Genomic DNA, 22,611 nt, shown 5'->3' with positions numbered 1-22,611 from the left:
TGGTGGAATGGTGATTGTAACAAAGCAAAAAGAGAAAAAAACGCAGCATGGAACATCTTCCACAAACATCCCACCACTGCCAACCTTATTAACTTCAAGAAACTGAGAGCCGAAGCTTGTTATATCCAGTGGAAGGCGAAAAAAGACTCGTGGATAAAATTTGCCTCCTCAATTAACAAAGATACTGATACTCAAATAATCTGGGAAAAAATAAACTAAATGGTAAATATCATGTGTTGCCTTCTCCTGTTATTAATTGGAATGGGAAGGAGATATCATCTGCTGAGGAAATTGCCAATGCCTTAGGAATGGTGTTCTGTGAATTGTCCACCTCAACTGCATACCAGCCACCTTTTCAAAAAATTAAAGCTGAAGCTGAGAAAAGGAAACTGAACTTCATAGCTATATGTCCTTTAGTCCTTTACACTATAACCAACCACTCGCGATATCTGAACTGAAAGAATCTATATATACCTCAAGAAATAGCTCTCCTGGCCCTGATGGAATCTACAATATAATGATTCAACACCTCAATCAGAAATCACTATCTTCATTGCTAAACTTTTACAATAGGATATTCTCAGAACATATATTCCCTACTTGCTGGCGACATTCTTATGTAATAGCCATACCTAAATCTGGAAAAGATCATTTGATTCCTAACAACTATAGACCAATTTCTCTAACAGCTGCCTGAGTAAGGCTTTGGAAAAAATGGTTCACCATTGACTGACCCTGGTACCTTGAATTCCAAAAATAATCAGTAATAATGTTTGGCTTTTCGAAGAATAGATCTTCCCTAGACCTTGACCTCGTGACCAAAGCTGAATGCAACATAAGAAATGCATTAATTAGAAATCAACATCTTGTCATGATATGCCTTGATATGCCTTTGGTACCACATGGCGTTACGGTATCCTAAAAGATCTCCATTCTATTCATATGAGAGGCCATTTACCATATTTTATTCAAAGCTTCTTTCAGCACAGATCTTTCCAAGTGAGGTACCGGCAGGTTTTATCTCAAACATACATTCAAGAAGAAGGAGCCCACAAGGCTCTGTTCTTAGTGCCACTCTGTTTGCAATACGAATAAACAACATCACAAACAGCATTCCAAACACCGTTGACTCGTATCTCTATGCAGATGATCTTACCATATCCTGCCATTCCCAGAATATGAACTATATTGAGAGGCATCTACAAATATCCATTAATGACATTCAATTATGGATGGCACAAAATGGATAGATTGTCAAGCCACAAATCTACAGCCATACATTTCTGCACCAAGCACAGAATGCATCCTGAACCTCAGTTGCGCTTGACCAATCATCTTCTACCAGTTGTGAACAGTATTCACCTCCTAGGGCTAATTTTTGATAAGAAGTTAAACTTCCAGGAGCACATCAAGTATCTAAGAACCACTTGCACAAAGAAAATGAATATACTCCGGGTCATCTCCAGTACATCTTGGGGTGCCGATCGTTATACCCTGCTCCACTTATATAAATCTCTAATTAGATCTCGGCTAGACTATGGAGCAACTGTTTATGACTTAGCAAGGGAGAGCACCCTAGCCTATCTTGTGCCCATTCAACACTCGTCTCTTAGGATAATGTTAGGTGCATATAGAACATCACCAGTTCAAAGCCTTTATGTTGAGGCTCACGAACCTCCACTTAGCATCAGAAGAAAGATGTTGCTGATGAACTACTCAGCTAAAATTAAAAGTCTGCCTACTCATCCCATTTGGCCACCGTTGCATGATCCTCAGTGGAAAACATATTATGCAAATAAACCTAAAACAATTCGGCCTACTGGTATCAGGCTGCAGAATCTAACAGAAAGCTGGAACATTCACCTTGATAATATTCTCAGAGAATCAAAAGATCCGGATCCCTCCGTGGACTAACTTCACACTTTCTTCTGATGAATACTTTCAGCAGTGGGGTAAAGGCTCTATAGCAAATATTAACCTCCAACAACTACATTTTGCTCACTCACAAAAGTACCCCCACTTTACCAAGATCTATACTGATGGTTCAGAGTGGGTGCAGCTGCTGTCTTCCCTAATTCAACTGTTTCAATTTCACTTCCAACCGAATGCAGCAGCTACACTGCTGAGCTCCATGCCATTAAGTTTGCTCTGAAAAATATCTCACTGCTGTCAATAAATAAAAGTATAATATGTACTGATTCACAGAGTGCTCTTTTAGCTTTGAAAAGTACTTCCCCACCTAACAATCCTTTATTAAAGCTCATAAAACATAAGCAGATGCATCTTCATGAGCATCAGAAAACTTATCTTTTCATGGATCCCTGGCCACACAGTATTCTAGAAAATGAATGTGCAAATAATGCTGCAGAGCATCCTTCCAACATAGCCTCAACAAATGACCTAGTCCCATATCCTGATTATAGACATAACATACAGAGAACATCTTAACAATGGACACTTCTGTGGAAAATGCAAACAAATAACAAGCTATTTCAAATAAAACCCGAACCGCAATTATGGACTTCTAGCCTTTGTAAAAATAGAAATGAAGAAGTAATCTTAGCCAGAACTTGTATAGGTCACACTCACCTCACACATCTCTATCTGCTTACAGGAAAGGTCCTCTGCAGTGTGCACACTGGTCACAACCACTAACAGTAAAACATACACTTCTTGAATATAACTTGTTCAACAATGCCCGACGAACATCTTTCAGTTTCATTTCAGATCTATAACAACCTCTCTCTCGCTCTCTCTGAATAGCATAATAGGTAAAGAAGCAAATATCTCTGGATTCTTTTTATACTTAAAACAAATAAAAATGTATGACTGCTGCTCAAGCAGTTTTTTTATATAGAAAATCAATTGATTTGGGAGGCGCAATATGGCCTAAGTAGCTCTTGTACCAGAAAACACCACAACAACAACAACAACAACAACAACAACAACAACAACAGCATGGTCTGTGCTTGCCAATAAGAGAGAGACTGCTTCTACAGAGATATTTGCTGATGCTATCGTGTTAGGTGGGTTGGAAAACTTCAGATTCAAAAGTAATTCTTGCACTGTATATACCAGCATCCTAGAGAGCAAGTTGCTGGTGATTTCAAGAGCCACTGAGAGTCATCATGGAATAAGTTAATATATGGGCTGTGTTAGGGTAACAAAGAGTAAGAACAGGTGCATGTACATTTGGATGTACACCAATGCTAGAAGTATAGTAAACAAATTTGATGACTTTGAAGTGCTGATCAAGGCATCAAAGGGAGATATTGTTGGGATATCAGAGACATGGTGTCACACAGATGTAAGCAGTACAGAAAGGATAGACAGGGAAGGAAGGGTTATGCTGTTAGTTAGGAAACAAATTATAAGGAACTGCATCTAATTTTTTTTTTTTTTTTTATGTGAACCCCAAACACGAGAGGCATTAGAACCTATAGTACTTAGTACCATGCTTGGGTTGGAGGTTAAGAAGATGAAAGAAGATATTTGTTGACATTGGACTTAAACTTCTGTAGACTAATTTTCAGGAAATACGTATGAAGGAAGGTTGTTCCAGAAAACGGCAGTTGAATGAATAAATGAGGAAGATGAAAAGTTGGTTCTGTGGGTTTGAAGTTGGACATTAAATGGATGTTGGCTGGTGGCGGCACGTTTTCGGACTGTTTTGAAAGAGAGAGCAGGAATTATAGAAGCCAATTCCGAAGAACAGTGCCCATGGAAGTATCTGTAGAAGAGGCATGCAGAAGAAACAGTACAGCTATGAGAAAGCGAGTGGAGAGACTCTGTTAGAGATGAATCATTAATTAACCTAACTGCCCTCTTCTGAATGGAATAAAGAAGCCTGAGAGAGGTTTTGGGGCCACCACCCCAGATGTGGGAACAATATTCCATGGCAGGGCGGATTTGTGATTTATACAGAGTGAGCAGCTGTTTGGAAGAAAAGTAACGCCAAGAGTGAAAGAGAAAACCAAGTTTTTTAGATGCAGAGGAAGCAATATTTGTAATGTGCTTGTGCCAAGAGAGATTAGAAGTCAGGGTAATCCCCAAAAGAGATGACACGGAAGGACCATGGAATGTTGAGTCTGTTTGATGTGACATAAACACTGAGAAAGTGAAAATGATAGTAGGAGTGTGTTATAGGCCTATTGACTCTGATGAGTACAATGCACAGTTGTACAGAGAAATAGTGGTCCAGTAAATCAGAATGCCTTGTAATGGGGGACTTTAACCTTCCAGATATTAACTGAAATTTGTGGCTTGGTCACTCACATGCTAGCTACACTTTTGCGGATTTATTGGAGGATTGTTTTCTAGAGCAACATGTTCAAGGTGCAATAAGAGGTAGTAATACTCTTGATCTGATTATCAGCAGTGATTCTTCATGCGTTAAATATTTGCAGATAAAGGAACCACTAGGCGACAGTGATCACAGTGTACTGATGTGCGATTTACTAAAGATATAACTACCATCAAGGGTAAAGGGAAGGGTTTTTGTTTTTGTAAAGGTGACTACAGTCGTCTCAGACAGTTTTTAAATTCTATAAGGTGGGATCAACTGACGATCTTACCAACGGGAATTCTAAATGGAAAGCTTTCAGGGACTTAATCTTCGAGGCTACTAGGCTTTTCATACCAACTAAGAATTTACAACTAAGAAATACTGTTCAACGGTCAGGCCTAAATGGTTGTCAGATGAATTAATGAGGCTCATGTCAGGGAAGAAAAATGCACGGGATGCATATAAATTGTCAGGTGGTACAGAAGCCTACGACAGATATAAACTTGTCTGTGATCAAGCCACGAAAGAGGTTAGACAGAGAAAAAGGCAGATTACAAGAAATCTTTGGCAGAGGACACAAAGGAAAACAACAGAGTTCTTTACTTATGTAAACTGTAGAAGGAAGGGGAGGAATCAGATTGTTCCACTTAACATAGATGGTTCGACTATTGATGATCCTGCTCAAGTCGCTGAAAAACTGAATGAGTATTTTGCCTCTACATTCACACATTTATTCAAGGAGTTATTCAAGAATGAGAATGCTAGAAGTTTATCAAACTCTAACAGGGAGCTAAGTGATTTGTGATAACTAAGAACAAAGTGGAGGAAAAATTGAAGTTAAACCAAAAATGCACCTGGGGCAGATAGAATCTATCCATTTATAATGAAGGAGGCAGCAAGGGAAGTAAGCTAACCATTAAACGTAATTATGGGAGCATCCTTAAGAGTCAGGGGAGGTACCCATGGACTGGAGATGTGCAAATGTATCCCCAATTCACAAAGCGGGTGCAAAGGGTGGCACAAATAGTTATAGACCTCTTAGTTTAACTTCCTTTCGGGGAAAATAATGGAATTACTTGTTAAAGAGGTGATACAGGATCACCTAGACAAGACAGCAGAAATAGTTCAGACACAGCAGGGGTTTGTTAAGGGGAAATCTTTTCTGACCAATTTGATTGGATGCTACGATGTGGTCACAAACGAACTGGATGCAAAAAATAATTTTGATATTATATACTTGGATTTCAGTAAAGCTTTTGATACTGTTGCACATGGAAGACTGCTGTACAAATTGGAGATGGTATGGCATTAAGGGCAAGTTTCTGCAATGGATAAAGGGATGGTTGAGTGGGAGACGACAGAGAGTGGTAATTAATGGACCCTGCTCTACATGGATTGCTGTTATTAGTGGAGTCCCCCAGGGTTCGGTTCTGGGCCCAACGTTGTTTTTTGGATTTATCAATGATATCGATGAAGGTATATCAGGCTTAATGTCCAAGTTTGCAGATGATACAAAGATTAATGATTGTTAATGACAGTAAAGACAGTATGCCACTGCAGCAGGTTCTAGAAAATTTAGGCAGATGGGCTGAGAAATGGAAACTGAAGTTTAACATTTGTCAGTGTTAAACTTGAGTTGAACCTCCCTGAGTGTAGTACCAACCTCCTTCAGAAACCTCCCTGAGTGTAGTACCAACTGTGTGGTACTACACTGAGGGAGGTGGAAATGAAAAAGACCTTGGGGGTAATTGTGCAGTCAGATATGAAGTTCTCTGAGTAGTGCAGTAGGGCTGCCGGGGGTAGTTCATGGAGTTTTGTCAATGATATATGTCACGCAGTTCAGGAGAATTGGTACAATCGTTCTCGTTTGTTCAGTGTTGGAATTCGAGGTGAGCGGACGCGCTTAGTCAGGGCTCCTCAGTTAAGTGGATTACTTTTGGATAGTGCTTTTAAATATTTGATTTATTTAGATATTGTTGGATTATTTTGTTATAGGTTTTCGTGTAACAGTTTGATTTTAATAATATTATACATATAATTTTTTAAAGTTACTTTCATTGAAATTTATTTAATTTTATAATGGTAGTTACAAGATCTGCCTTAAACGTGTCACAGGGTATCGTGACTCACACGGAAATAGCCGTTGGCGATTTACAGGTGAGTAATGATTTAATCCGTTGTCGAACCTGTGGAATGTTTTTCAAGGTCGACCTGGTAATCCTACCTCACCTGGGGATTCTTTTCTTTGTGATCGATGTAAGGAGTGCACCGATCTTAAATTACTATTTGGTGCACTGATGGAACAATTTGAGTCCCTGAAAACACGAGTGCTTGCCCTCAAGAATAATGCATCTGGGAGCTCGTCAAAACTCCATCAATCTACCAAGTGATGCACACCCAATTCGAGCCTCAAAACAAAAAAACCAAGTGCAAACTACTCTGGTTAAAAAGGACATTGTTTTATTAGGAGACTCCATTGTCAGGGAAACGGGGAATATTTTTTGTAATAAGGATAGGTGGAGAAGAATCAGGGTATGTCTGCTGGGAGCAACTATTGATGATGTCACCAACAGATTGTCAGATTTTAAAGGGGGTAAAGAAAATATTATTATTCATGTGGGGACTAATGATGTTAAACGTACACGATCTGACGATTTGTTGGAAAAATACAGGACCATGCTGAGGAAATGTCGCGAGCTAAGCCATAATGTCTATGTGTCTGCAATTCTGCCCAGACATGATAGGAGGGATTATATGTTAAGAGCCTTGTGGATTAACTCAAGGCTTGAAGGAATCTGCAAGGCTTTAGGGGGGGGTGAATTTCTATCAGCATGGCCCACACTTGAAGGTAGAAGGAATTTGTTTTGTAGAGACGGGATACACTTAAACAAAGGTGGTGCAAAAGTTTTTGCCAGTATTATTGAGGATACCTTAAAGGTTCAGGGAAACTGCTAGTTAGGGGGGATGTGGGTAATACTGACATGCGTTTATCTGATAATATTGGTCAAACACTTTACACCTCTGTTCGTTCGAAATACCTGTGCAGCTCAGCCTTAAACTTATTTAGGCTATCAACTTCCACGACAAGGGATGGAAGTCTGTTCCACCAACCAACCGCCCGCTGGCTAAAGGAAAATTTCCACACGTCTATCCTACATCTGTCTTTCCTCAATTTGAATTTATGCCCTCTCAGGTGATTATTCTGAGCGAGAATCCCATCAGCATTGAGCATGCTCAAACCATTCAAGGCTTTATACACCTCTATCAGATCACCTCGCTGGTGCCTAGTCTCCAGACACTGTAATTTGCAAAACTTAAGCCTTTCTTCATAAGAGCACCCCTTTGTTCCATTCACTAATCTTGTTGCCCTTCTCTGTACTCGTTCCAGCAGCTCTACATCCTTCTTGAAATGAGGCCTCCAGACCTGTATACAGTACTCTAGGTGTGGCCTGACCATTGCCTTATACAAGGGAATAATCACCTCCTTATCCCTGCTAGAAAAATTCCTATATATCATTGACAATACACCATGAGCTACTCTTGCAGCCCGTCTGCACTGCTCAGAGAACTTCATATCTGCCTGCACAACCATCCCCAGGTCCCTTTCATTCTCTACCACTGTCAGTGTAGTACCACAGAGTTGATACGTTGCTCTGGGGTTGCTGTTTCCCATGTGTAGTACTTTGCATTTGTCAATGTTAAACTTAATTTGCCACCTCTCAGCCCATCTGCTCAACCTTTCCAGATCCTGTTGCAGCAGCATAGTGTCAGTAGTGTCCTTGACAACCGTGCCAACCTTCGACAACCTTCTGCAAACTTCGACATTAAGCTTGATATACCATCATCAAAGGGCGCCTCCATAGCCAGGTGGGAAGGAGCAGTAGCAGACTCTTCTTGATTAGACCGGGGTTCAAGCCCGTTGCCACCAAATACGGAGGATGCGGAAAGGTCAGGGAATGACCACCGCATATCCCGGAGCAATATGGCCTTAGTTGCTAATGTTCCTAAAAACCAAATAACTAACTAACCATCATCAATATCATTTATAAATACAGAAAACAATAATGGACCCAACACTGAGCCCCGAGGGACTCCACTAATAACATTAGTCCACGACGAGCAGTGTCTATTGATTACCACTCTCTGTCTTCTCCCCCTCAACCACCCCTTTATCCACAGCAGCAATTTGCCTCCAATGTCACACTGCTCCAATTTGTGCAGCAGTCTTCCATGTGCAACAGTATCAAAAGCCTTTCTAAGATCCAAGTATATAATATCAAAGTTATTCCCTGCATCCAGTTCCTTTGTGACTGCATCATAGTATCCAATCAAATTGGTCAGGCAAGACTTCCCCTTAACAAAACCATGCTGTGTCCGAGCTATAACTGAAGTCTTGTCTAAATGATCCTGCTGTGCTTCTTTAACTAGTGCCTCCATTAATTTTCCTGGAACAGAAGTTAAACTCACTGGTCTATAATTACTTGTGTCAGCCTTTGATCCTCCTTTGTGAATTGGGGTCACATTTGCACATCTCCAGTCTGTGGGTGGTACCTCCCCTGAGTCCAAGGAAGCTCTCATAATTATGGCTAAGGGTTTGCTTACTTCCTCTGCTGCCTCCTTTAATGTAACTGGATAGATCCCATCCACCCCTGGTGCCTTTCTTGTGTTTATCTTCAACAATTTCTCCTCAACTTTACTCTCAGTTATTACAAGATTCTCTAGCTTACTGCTAGAGTTGAATACACCCTGGCATTCCCCTCGCTAAATAACTCCTCATGTGTGAATGTCGATGCAAAATATTCATTTAGTTTGTTAGCTACCTGAGCAAGATCACGTTTCACATGAGCAGGTAGCTAATATCAGGGAAGAGAGCCTAAAAAACTTCAAGGGTTGTGTTAGGGTTGTTAAATATACAAGAACAGTAAATCTTAATTGTTTATACAGTAACGTTAGAAGTGTCGTCAATGAAATGAGCGAATTCGAACTGCTGGTTAAAACAAGTAACGCGGACATAATAGGGCTTACAGAGATGTGGTGCCACCCGGAAATTGGGGATGATGAGTTTAAGTACGGCTTGTATAATGTATTTAGGAAGAATAAGGTAGATAGAAGGGGTGGTGGGGTAATGCTTCTTATCAGAAGCAGCCTGAGTGCGACGATAGCTTTCCTGGATTCAGACATTTCACATGCTAGTATAGAGTCTGTATGGTGTGAGATAGTTGGAAACAAAGGTATAATGCGAGTAGGAATAATCTACAGACCAGGTGATTGTGAAGATTATGACATAAGCCTCTACATGCAAATGGAATGGGCAAGTAAGCATCAATGCCTTATTATGGGTGATTTCAATTTGCCTCTAATTGATTGCAGTAAATGGGAAGGAAACTCGACATGGGGAACAAAATTTTTAAATCAACTAGATGACAGTTATTTGTATCAACATGTCAGGGAAAATACTAGAAAAAAAGAATATCCTAGACCTCATCATCATTAGAGACAGTAGAGGAACCTGTAGCAGGAAGTGATCACGGAGTTCTACAGTGGATGATGACGAGAGGGGTAGCAGAAGTAAAAGGCAAAGGAATGTGTTTTAATTTCAGAAAAGGAAATTACGATGCCTTAAGGTACTACATGGCCTCTATTAACTGGGTAGATATCACGCAGAGAATGAATACAATTGAACTGTGGTACGCTTTTAAAATATTAATCACAGATGCCTTGAATGCGTATATACCATTTAAAAAAAATACTCCACGAGGAGGATTCCAAGTTGGATGAATAGTGAAGTTGCCACATTACTTGAGCAGAAAAAGGTGGAATGGAAAGGTTACAGAGCAATAAAAAGTACTGAAGCCTATAACAGCTACAAGGTGATGTGTAATAGAGTCACAGAAAAGGTTCGACAGGCAAAGGCAGTTTATGAGAAATCACTAGCAAACAGAGCAAAGAGGGGGGGGGGGGAATAAAGAATTCTTCACATATATAAATGCCAAGAAGAGCAGGACAAACCAGATCGGACCTTTACGTAAGGGAAAGGGGATAGTATTAAATACACCAGCTGCCGTTGCAGATGAACTCAACAGTTATTTTGCATCGATATTTACAAATGAAAAACCTTTTGTGGCAGTGGGAAATTGTGGGAGCGAAGTTAAAAAATATGTAATTAATGATATTGAAATTTCGCAAGATTATTTAATGAAAAAACTTTCGAGCCTATAGACCAGTAAGGCTCCTGAAGTTGATGGAATATACCCTATAATCTTAAGGGGAGCGGCAAGCGAGTGCATTGAACCATTGAGGCTAATTATGCGAGCATCACTGTACTCTGGGGAGATTCCCTTGGATTGGAAAAGTGCAAATGTATCTCCCATACATAAGGGTGGCTCTAAAAGTGAAGTTGGAAATTATCGACCTGTCAGTCTGACTTCAGTAGTAGGGAAAATCATGTGGGCAATTATCAAGGGTGGAATTCGGGATCATTTGGATCGAATTGAAATTCTCAAGGATACTCAGCATGGTTTTGTAAAGGGAAAATCATGTTTAACAAATCTGGTTCGCTATTTCGAAAGGGTCACTCAAGAGCTTGATTTAGGGAATAATTTTGACATTGTTTATTTAGATTTCAGCAAAGCTTTTGACTCAGTCCCACATGAGCGGTTTCTTTATAAGCTGGAACAGGTTGGAATCACTGGGAAAATCCTTAGATGGATAGAAGGATGGCTTCAGGGCAGGAGGCAGAGGATTGTGATAAATGGCTATTCCTCAGATTGGGTTGGTGTAAGAAGTGGGGTTCCCCACGGATCAGTATTAGGACCACTGTTGTTTTTAATTTTCATAAACGACATTGATGAAGGAATAGAGGGCATGATGTCTAAATTTGCAGATGATGTTAAAATTGGTAGAGTAGTTAATGATCACTGTCAAGCTGAGCTTCTTAAGAGAGACCTGGATAGACTTCAGGAATGGTCAGAAAAATCGCAGCTATACTTTAATCCAACAAAGTGTAAGGTATTACACCTGGGAAACAGTAATCCCAAAAGAACTTATTCACTTGGTGGAGTTCAACTAAACCCAGTACTGGAGGAAAGGGACTTGGGTGTTACGATACGGTCAGACATGAAATTCTCTGAGCATTGTAAACAGGTTGCAAGGAAGGCCCATGGTGTCCTATCGATGATCTATCGAACTTTTGCAAGTAGAGATAGGGACGTGATAATCCCATTATATAAGGTTTATGTTAGATCACACTAGGAATACTGTGTTCAAGTATGGAGACCGCACCTAAAGAAAGACATCGAGCTTCTTGAAAGGGTGCAAAGACGGGTAACTCGCCTGGTGAGATCGGCAAAAGGGCGTCCTTATGAAGAAAGACTTTGAATATGTGGCTTGCAGAGTTTGGAAACTAGACAACTTAGAGGAGATTTGATTGAGGTGTTTAAGCCTCTGAGAGGCATCAGTAAAATGAATGAGGACGAAATTTTCAAGATTATAAATGATGCTAGAACTAGGGGACATAAATTCAAGTTACGGGGGAAATGTTTAGATTGGACTGCAGGAAGTTTTATTTTAGCCAGCAAGTTATAAATTACTGGAATAAGTTGCCTTCATGGGTGGTAGAGGCCGACAGTTTGGGGAAATTCAAAGGTCATCTGGATAGTACTTTCGGTACATTTTTTTTTTTGTTTTTATCATTGTTTTGTTCGGATTTTTTTTTTTTTTTTTGGCTGGTGTAGCATAAGCCAAAGGCTTTCTTGCACCAATGCGACCATTACTAATACTAATATATAGGTATTTTGCTAGCAGAGACAAGGAGGTGATTATTCCTTTGTATAAGGGAATGGTCAGGCCACACCTTGAGTACTGCCTCGTTTTAGGAAGGATGTAGAGTTGCTAGAACGAGTACAGAGAAGGGCAACAAGATTGGTAAACGGAACAAATGGGTGCTCTTACGAAGAAAGGCTTAAGTTCCGCAAATTGCAGCGTCTGGAGTCTAGGCACCTGGATGTGATCTGATTGAGGTTTATAAGGTCTTAAGTGGATTGAGCAGGCTCAATCGTGATGGGATTCTTCCTCTTGCTCAGATTTCAAACCTCAGGGGGCATAAATTGAAATTGAGGAAAGACAGTTGTTGAATAGATGAGCAGAAATTTGCCTTTAGCCAGCTAGTTGTTGATTGCTGGAACAAATTTATCTGCCGTTGTGTAAGTTGATAGCTTAAATAAATTCAAGGAAGAAGTGAACAAACATATGGAGCGAATGGATCGGTGATATGGGAAAGTTTTTTTATTATTATTATTATTTTTGGCTAATGCTGTGTGAGCTTGCTTTCATGATCATATGCCTCGACTAATGCTAAAAAATGCCAATATACACAAACCGTAATGCCTAATTGCATAGCAATTTTTTCAATGTAAAATATGCAATTATTCATTATGTGCAATTATCGGTACAGGCCTTACAGGATCATGGTCCAAGAGTTGTCATTGCTCTTACGTTGCATGTGTTGGGAATATGAATATCTTCTTTATGCATGTACATAGTGATTTGTTTATGTAATGATATATTGATAAATTTATATCATAAATGAAGAAATTTTTCATTTCTTTTCATTTAATGAAGAAAAATCACATAAAATCCAAATACTTTATAAAAATAAATAAACCCATTAAAACAGCTAGTAATGTAAACAGTAATATTCAAATTGCCTATGAGGAATCCAGATTACATGCGATAAGTTTTTAAATTAACATCCAGTATGAAAACAGCTGATGGTCTCTTTTATGTACTTTTAAAATAATCAGAAAGTTTTTGGCTTAGTGGTTTTGTATTATTTCTGCTTTTATGCCATTTTCTAAAGCAGTTAAAGAATTTCCCAGATGCAGAGTTCTTTAGCATAGACACGATTCCTAATAGTGTCACTTCCATCAAGCTTTTAGATGGATCAGCAACAGCTTCCTCTTCTCCTTTTGCTTCCAAGACCAGAACTTAATTCCTTATCTGTGAGTTCCCCTTCTGTTGGTGCATTGCCATCTGCCTCGACATATCATCAGTACACTTCATTTTTGGGTGCATCCTCCTTATAAAATCGGCGCCTCCGTAGCCAGGTGGGAAGGAGCAGCAGTGCGTAGCACACGCTTCTTGATTAGACCGGGGTTCGAGCCCGTCACCACCAAATACGGAGGATGCGGAAAGGTTAAGGAATGACCACCGCATATCCTGGAGCAATATGGCCTTAGTTGCTAATGCTCCTAAAAACCAAACAACAACAACAACCTTATAAAATCCCCCAGAAACTTTGGACCCATCAGCGGTGAGACTGGACATAAAACAATTCTGAACTGTTTCTGGTGAAACTAGAATCCATACTTTGGACAGGAGGTAAATTGCATCAAGCTGTGAAATGGACCTTGCAAGTTTTGGTGCACAATCGAATCTCCTGCCCTTAGTCTAGCAAATAATCTTTTTCATCATACTACTATAGCAATAGGCCTCTAGTTGAGTGGTGAGGAGCAGGAGTGCAATAGCACACGTTCTTTGATTAGACCAGGGTTCATGCCCTTGACTGCTAAATATGTTTCCCTCAACATGAATCATTGAGGAGGCTACCATCCTGCAGTAGAATGATAATGGCTGCAGTTTATCCTTTTTTTTTTTTTTTTTTTTTTTTAACTATAGTAATATTGTTCTATATTTTTAATAATTCTTTGATCTACTAGAAGTTTGAAGCTGGCCATGTTTGTGAGAAGAAAAAACAGTTTTGTGGGATGTGCAGTTATCTTGCAGGAGACATACCTTATGCTTTTGCCTAGCCATTTCTTTGTCAAATTTTATGAGCTGCTCTTTAAATATAGATGAAGTCATCTAGGCAGTTGGATGTGTATTTTTTTTTTTTTTTGATATTGACTGTACTCCTTGCAGGCACACTGGGATGACCGATTTACCGATGGTGAACAGCTTTCTATTATCTGTTACTATCCAGTTGCATTCAGCAAGGGCTGTTTTTTAACTATGGTAATAGTGTTCTAAATTTTTAATAATTCCTTGATGTTATTGTTGTCCAGAGCTGGCCATGTTTGTAAGAAGAAAAACAGTGTTCATGGCTTTCGTCTTAAAACCAGTTTTGTGAGCTGTGCAGTTATCTAGCAGGAGAATACCTTATGCTTTCGCCTAGCCATTTCTTTGTCGAATTCTATGAGCCACTCTTTAAATATAGAAGAAGTCATCTAGGTATTTCTGTTGGATGTGTAATTCATTGATATTGACTGCACTCCATGCCAGCACACTGGGTTTGCAGATTTCCTGATGTTGAGCAACTTTCTCTTAAACATTACTGTCCAGTTGCATTCAACAAGGGCTGTTATACTTTCTGTGCTTACCTTGGCTCCAGGTGGTTTTTCATTTGCAAACACACGACTACTGTCTGGGTGGGCATGGTGATTGACTCCCATTTCATCACAATTATAGATGTGTTTTCTACAGCAACATGTTCGAGAGGCGACCAGAGGGAGTAATAATCAGCAGTGATTATTCATGCATTAAGAATTTGCAGATAAAGGAACCACTGGGTGACAGTGATCACAATGTACTGATATGGGATTTACTTAGCATTAGCATTAGTAGAGGCATATGATGCAAGAAAGCAAGCTTATGTAGCAACAGCCAAAAAAAAAAAAAAAAAAAAAAAACGCTCCCATTTCACCCCTCTGTTCGATCCAAATACCTGTCCAGCTCAGCCTTAAATTTATTTAGGCTATCAACTTCCACAACAAAGGATAGAAGTCTGTTCCACCAACCACTTAAAGATGTAACTGCCATCAAGGATGAAGAGAAGAACCTTTTCTTTTGTAAAGATGACTACAGGGGTCCTATACAGTGGGATCAACTGATGATGTTACCAATGTTGAATTCTAAATAGGAAGCCGCTTCAGGAATTTAATCTTGGAGGCTACTATGCTTTTCATTCCAACTAAGAAATACTGTTCAAGGTTTAGACCTAAATGGATGTCAGAAGAATTAATGAGGCAGAGAAAAAAAATGTAAGGGATGCATATAAATTATCAGGTGACACAGAAGCCTATGGCACATACAAAATAGTCTGTAATCAAATCACAAAGGAGGTTAGGCAGGCAAAGGCAGATTACAAGAAATCTTTTGCAAAGGATGCAAAGAGGTTCTGTATTTATGTGAACTCTAGAAGGAAAGGGATGAATCAGATTGGACCACTTAACATAGATGGGTTGACTATTGATAATTATGCTCAGGTAGCTGATAAACTGAATGAGTATTTTGCATTTACATTCACACACAATGAGTTATTCAAGGAGAGGAATGACAGAAGCTTATCAAACTCTGACAGATATCTAAGTGATTTTGTAATAACTGACAGCAAAGTAGAGGAGAAATTGTTGAAGTGAAATATAAAAAAGGCACCTGGGGCAGATGAAACTATCCAATTATAATGTAGACAGCAAGGGAAGTAAGCAAACCCTTAGCCATAATTATGAGAGCTTCCTTGGACTCGGGGGAGTTCCCCATGGACTTGAGGTGTGCAAATGTACTACCAATTCACAAAGGAGGTTCAAAAGGTGACAGAAGTAACTGTAGATCTGTTAGTATAATTAACAGATCTATTAACTGGCATTAAGTGAGGTTGGCACAATGGATAAAGGGACGTTGATTGGGAAACGACAGAGAGTGGTTATCAGTGGATACTGCTTTTCGTGGAAGAATGTCATTAGTGGAGTTCCCCGGGGTTCAGTGCTGGGCCCATCATTGTTTGTCTACTGATCAGTGACATTGATGAAAGTATAACAGGCTTAATATCCAAGTTTGCAGATGATATGCATGTTGGCAGGGTTGTCAATGACAGTAATGATAGAATGCTACTCCAACTGGATCTAGATAAGTTGGGCAAATGGGCTGAAAAGTGGCAACTGAAGTTTAATATTGACAAATGCAAAGTACTGCATATGGTTAGCAATAACCCAAGAGAAATGTTCCAAATGTACTACACTGAGGAAAGTGGAAAAGACCTGGGGAGTAATTGTGCAATTAGATATGAAGTTTGCTGAGCAGTGCAGATTGGCTGCCAGGGCAGCTCATGGAGTCTTTTCAATGATATATAGGAATTTTGCTAGCAGGAGAGGGAGGTGATTATCCCATTGTACAACGCAATGGTCAGGCCACACCTGGAATACTGTCTACAGGTCTGGAGGCCTCATTTTAGGAAGGATGTAGAGTTGCTAGAATGAGTACAAAGGGCAACAAAATTTGTGAGGGGATCAAAGGGGTGCTCTTACCAAGAAAGGCTTAAGTTCTGCAAATTGCAGTGCCTGGAGAGTAGGCACCTGTGAGGTGATCTGATTGAGGTGTATAAGGCCTTAAACGGGTTGAGCAAGTTGAATGCTGATGGGATTCTTTCTCTTGCTCAGACTAAGAACCTGAGGGGGCAAGTTTCAAATTGAGGAAAGATAGTTGTAGAATAGATGTATGGAAATTTGCTTTTAGCCAGCGTGTAGTTGATTGGTGGAGCAGACTTCCATCTTTTGTTGTAGAAGCTAATAGCCTAAATAAATTTAAGGCTGAGCTGGACAGGCATTTGGAACGAATGGAGGCAGGAAATGGGGGGGGGGTTGGCTCATGTTGCATAAGCTTGATTTCAGGAAAGTTTTTGATACTGTTGCACATAATATTGCTGCACAAATTGGAGCAGTGTGGCATTAAGAGCAAGTTACTGGTATGGAGAAAGAGATGGTTGAGTGGGAGAAGTCAAAGTTGTTATTAAGGGACACTACCGTTCGTGGGCTAATTTTATCAGTGGAGTCACCCAGGGTTCAGTGCTGGACCCGCTGTTGCTTTCTGTATTCATTACTGATACTAATGAAGATATATCAGGCTTAATGTCGATTTTTGCAGATGATACAGAGGTTGGCAGGGTGGTTAATGACAGAAATAATGATATGCTACTGCAACAGGATCTAGAAAAATTAGGCAGGTGCACTGAGAAAAGGCAATTGAGGTTTAACATCGACAAATGCAAAATACTGCATATTGGTAGCAGTAGTCCTAGATTAATGTAGCAACAGATGATTCTAGTTGTAACACCTTTTGTAACAGTTAAGTAATTATTTTTTCTAAAAATATTTTTCTTTACTTTTCAGTTATACAGTGATTACATTTAACACATCACATCACATCCATTCTCTGTTTTTCAGGGTAAAGGGAAATGAAAAAGACCTGGGGTAATTGTGCAGTCACATATAAAGTTCTCTGAAGAGTGCAGATAGGCTGTCAGGATAGCACATGGTGTTCTGTCAATGATATATAAGGAATTTTGTTAGCAGGAATAGGGAGGTGATTATATCCAATGAATATGACAATGGTCAGGTCACATCTTGAGTACTGCCTATAATTCTGGAGGCCTCACTTTAGGAAGTATGTAGAGTTGCTGGAACAAGTACAGAGAAGGGTAAGGAGATTGGTGAGAAGATCAAAGGAGTGCACTTACCAAGAAAGGCTTCAGTCTGCAAATTGCAGCATCTGGAGCCTAGGCACCTGTGAGGTAATCTGATTGAGGTGTCTAAAGCTTGGAATGCCTTAAGCAAATTCATCATTGATGGGATTCTTCCTTTTTCTCAGACTACACACGAGGGGACATAATTTAAAATTGAGGAAGGATGGTTTCAGAATAGATGTGCAGAAGTTTGCCTCTAGCCAATGGAGGTTGATTGCTGAAACAAACTTCGGTCTGATGTGTTGGGGAAGTGGATAGCTTGAATAAATTCAAGAAAGAACTAGAGAAACTGTTGGTGAGGCTGGACAAGTGAAATGGGAAGGGATTTTTTTTTTTTTTTTTTTTTTTTGGCTGATGCTGTAAGGTTGATTTCTTGCATCATTTGACACTACTAATACTAAATTTTTCCAGTTAATTGCATAATGCTTATTCACATATAACACTTTTATCTTTCACACCTAAGCTGAGTCAGATTTCACATTTTCTAGCACCTTTTGTAACAGTTAAGTAATTATTTTTTCTAAAAATATTTTTCTTTCCTTTTCACTTATACAGTGATTACATTTAACACATCACATCCATTCTACGTTTTCCAGCTATGCCCATATGTTCTTTTCCAGTAGTACTGGTTAATTGTTTTCGTACAGGTTGATAATTTTTTTAATTGCACATTAACCAATAGTTTTTCATTTTTTTAATCTCATAAACTTGGATTTCAGGAAAGTTTTTGGTACTGTTGCACATAATAGTGCTGCACAAATTGGAGCAGTGTGGCATTAAGGGCAAGTTACTGCTATGGAGAAAGAGATGGTTGAGTGGGAGAAGACAGAATTGTGATTAAGGAACACTACTCTTCCTGCTCAGCTTGTAAACTATTGATGATCCTGCTCAGATTGTTTACAAGCTGAGCAGGATCATCGACAGTTGAATCATCGATGTCAATTGGACCTATATACATGACGGATACATGACACAAATGAAATTCTTATATAATTTTTCCTTGTCACCTTCTAAAATACTGCTAGTGAAATATAACATAAATAAATTTTCAATATATTGATATATTTGTTGCAATTTAATGCTAGTAACGATACAAGTTACTGTTAGTTTATGATTGATTTATCATTATTATTACAGTAAACTCCCGCTATTTGCGGTATCTGGTTTCGCGTATTCGAGGTCGCTGATTTAATATAAAATGTGACTTTTAAAGCGTGAACATTTTCCGCCATAAAAAAACATGGGCGTGGCTATAATTATCTTTCCTGGTCAAAACAGCGCTCAGTGGGTGGGGGGAAGAGGGGTGACAAAATCGCGAGCGTGGATGTTTCTCGCTAATCCTTGTTCAGTATGTGTTATGCGCTTATCATGGAAGATTTCGTCGTTTGCTTTTAATATATATGCTTATAAATTGAATAAATTTATCAATTCATAAATTGATATGCCAAAAGTGATAAATCTACCGTTTTGCAGCGTAAAACAGACTTTTGAGTGTGTTAACGAAACAGAGTGACTTTATTGTGGACAAGTTCTTTCTAATCCATACAAAAATATGGCTATGAATAACAAGGGAAATATGAAAAGATCAAAGAAGGTGATGACATTAGCGAATAAAATTGAGTTATTAGACAAAATTTCTAATGGTGAAAGTGTCTCCTCAGTGGCAAAACATTATAAAATCAATGAGTCAACGGTATGATCAATCAAGAAATCGGAAGAAAAAATCCGCCTTAGTGTCGTGAAAACACGCTAATTGCTTCAAAAATTTGCTCTGTGACTCGTGATGTTAAATTAGAAAAAATGGAAAAAGGTTTAAATCTGTGGATAGAAGACCGAACTCAAAATAAAATTCCGTTAAGTTCACTCATCATTCGTGAAAAGGCAAAACTCCTTTATCAACACTTTAGCGAAACTGGTGTAGTACTGGCGGATAAGTTTTTTAGCTAGCAAAGGCGCTGGATTGAAAGATTTGTTTGAAATTTCTAATAAATATTACATTTAATATTAAATTGTTTCTTATTTTCATTTTGATGCCTTATGCTTGCATTTCACTATGTACTGTCTATGTACATATAATACATACATAGACAAAATTTTAAACTAGTTTTTCTTATATATTTCATACTTTGTAACAGGAGCCATAACTCAGTATTCGCGGCATTTCTCAGGAATGTAATCCCTGCGAATAGCGGGGGTTTACTGTATTTTTTTACATATATATATATATATATGTTTTTTTTTTTTTTTTTTTTTTTTTTTGCCATTTCTGTCCTACTTTCTACCTACTACAGAATTCATTGCCAGTTGACCTCTTCCGCATGGCACCTTTCAAAGCCCCTTTTTAGAGAACTTATGTGGATTTCGCCGACCGGGCTTGCTGGATGGGTAAAGTGCCTGCCTGGCAACCTAAAGGTCACGGGTTCGATTCCCGCCTCGGGCTTAGCTCAAAGTACTGCAAAAACCTTGGGAGGTGCATTATGGCCACAGAAGCCTATGTGCCAACAACTACAAAAAAAAAAAAAAAAAAAACTTATGTGGATTTAAACAGAGATTATACAAATATTTGGATGAAGTATATAAATTAGAAAACTAGAAAGATAGCTTTTCTTCCACCATTTTATTCTACTATTTTAATACTTATTCTATCACCTGCATAGTGCCTCTCTTGTAACGTAATGCAAGTTATTTTAGAATTTTGTATGTTTCAATTTCATTATTGTTTTTCAAAACATTCCACCGACAAATCATTAAATTTGTCTTTTCCACCATCATAGCATGGCATCTACGTGTACATTTTCCCTTTTCCAAATAACTCATCTAGCTGATCTTTTCTGCAAGCCTCTTTTTTTTTTTTTTAAGTTTGTGTTTATTTATATAACTTATATTATTTGTAAATATGTTTTTAATATTTTAACCCTTTAGTAGGACAACCGAGTCAAAAATCACACAAACAGGCACACTGTCATATTGCATTCAGCACTTAATATTTTTGGACAAAAAGGCAAGAAGTGATTTAAAATGGCATGCTCTATAATTCTATTCTTTATTCTGGCACTATCTTCAATAATAAGAACAAATAATAAAAGCAATTTTGTTATCAAAAAAAAAAAATTATTTGCTGATTACTTTGCATAGTGACATAAAATGAAAGGAAATTGAAACAAAATTCTAAATGAAAATAATGACCATATACACCATATTTTGTACACTAAAGGGGATTCTTCACTTTTCTAATCAAAAAGTAATCAGTGGTGTGTATCAAAATTGAAATCCACACTGACATAATTTGAATCAATATTTTAATGTTTAAATTTAAGTTGGTGTGGTTAGCTAGGTTAATCGGCCCACTTCTGGGTTAAAATAATTTGTTAATATTATAATTAAATATATAATTTAAATATTTTGAAATTCTTTTCGTAGATATTACTGATGGACATTTTAGTTCACATGTGGATCTTGCACACCAGTCTAGTAGGGATCCTACTTCTCCTCTTCCTGCACCTCCCCAAGAAAGCAGCACATCTCTCAGTAGCAATTCTACAGCTACAGTACATGCTGGAAACTCATCTTCTGATATACACATACATGGACAATTTGAACCTGTTAATGTAAGTGTTGAAGCAGAAGCAAGTAATCAGTCAGCACTGTTGAGTGCTTTTAACTTTGATGTTGAAGATGTACTGAACGAAAGTAGTTCATTAAGAAAAGTTAGTTTGGATCAAGATGTTTTACCTTCTCCAAATTCTCACAGCATTTTGGCATCCGATGTGCAGTCTAATCAAGATCTTACTGTTGTATATGAGCCATTATTTTATTCTAGAAATGCATCCTCATTGAGCCAAGAGATCACACTAAGAGGTATCAGAAATCCTTCATATGAAAATCCACGACCTCACAGAAGATCTGAAAGTGATGGAGTCCCTTATGTTTGTATAGTAGAACAAAATGAACTTAGAAGACTGTCATCATCATCAGTGGGAACAGATATACAAAGAGGAACTGAACTAAGAAATTTCTGTTCTGAAAATCCAATTTCCAGTGTAAGTCCCCAGGGGTTAAGTAGTTCTGTTTCTGCTTCAGAACCATCACTGTCTGGGCTATGTAGATCATTTATTTCTAATAACATTATAACAAGGAAGACACCTTCATCTCCATTTCCTAATCAGCTATTTACTAATCATCTTCTGCATGACTCTTTTAGTGATTCTAGGGCCCAGACAGAATTAGGAACATATGCAAGCCATTTGACACAGGTATCTGCATTGCTGTCTGATGAAGATCCACCACTTCGTGATAGTTCTCATCAAATGTCTCAAAGACAAAACTCTCAGGTAAGACACCTTTTTTTTTCCCCTTTTTAAGTATCAAATGTGCTTTTTATAGCTTGTTATTAATATATTTTTTAAGCATAGCACACTGCTTTCTTATACTTTTTTTACTTCATCCTGTAGTTTGTGTCATTACATCTATGAGGTGTAACTCAAAAATAGTGAGTCTACATTAATTCTTGGCTGAAGATAAAAATCTGATTTTTTTGTACCTTTCTAAATATAGAAAAATTTTACATGGTATGAGTTTTCAATATTTATTTATCATTTTCTCAGAGTTATATCATGATTGCACCCAGCAGGTACTGTACTGCCCACCACTTTTAGTATTAGCAGTGGCAAATGATGCAAGAAAGCAAGCTTATACTGCATCAGCAAAAAAAATAAAAAAAACTTCCCGTTTCATCTATCCATCCACTCCAAAAGTTTTTCTAGTTCTTGAATTTATTCAGGCTTTCCACTTCCATGACACATGAGGTTTGTTC

The 22,611-nt window shown here is 38.4% G+C and overlaps 1 protein-coding gene across 4 annotated transcripts in view; it reads left to right on the top strand.

Moving 5' to 3' along the window:
• Positions 1-22,611, top strand: part of LOC150085748 (uncharacterized) — a 639,529-nt gene that overhangs the window by 324,675 nt on the left and 292,243 nt on the right. For all 4 annotated transcript variants that reach the window (XM_090374215.1, XM_090374216.1, XM_090374214.1 and 1 more), the window contains one exon: positions 21,219-22,129. In XM_090374215.1, coding sequence (XP_090230341.1) covers positions 21,219-22,129 — 911 coding nt within the window. The remainder of the gene's footprint in view (positions 1-21,218; positions 22,130-22,611) is intronic.

The sequence above is a fragment of the Mastigoproctus giganteus genome, chromosome 5 (genome assembly GCF_048544385.1).
Source record: "Mastigoproctus giganteus isolate SK-2022 chromosome 5, ASM4854438v1, whole genome shotgun sequence".
NCBI classification, from domain to species: Eukaryota; Metazoa; Arthropoda; class Arachnida; order Uropygi; family Thelyphonidae; genus Mastigoproctus; species Mastigoproctus giganteus.
The sequence above is the reverse complement of the archived record's forward strand: the minus strand, read 5'-3'. Positions and strand labels throughout refer to the sequence as shown.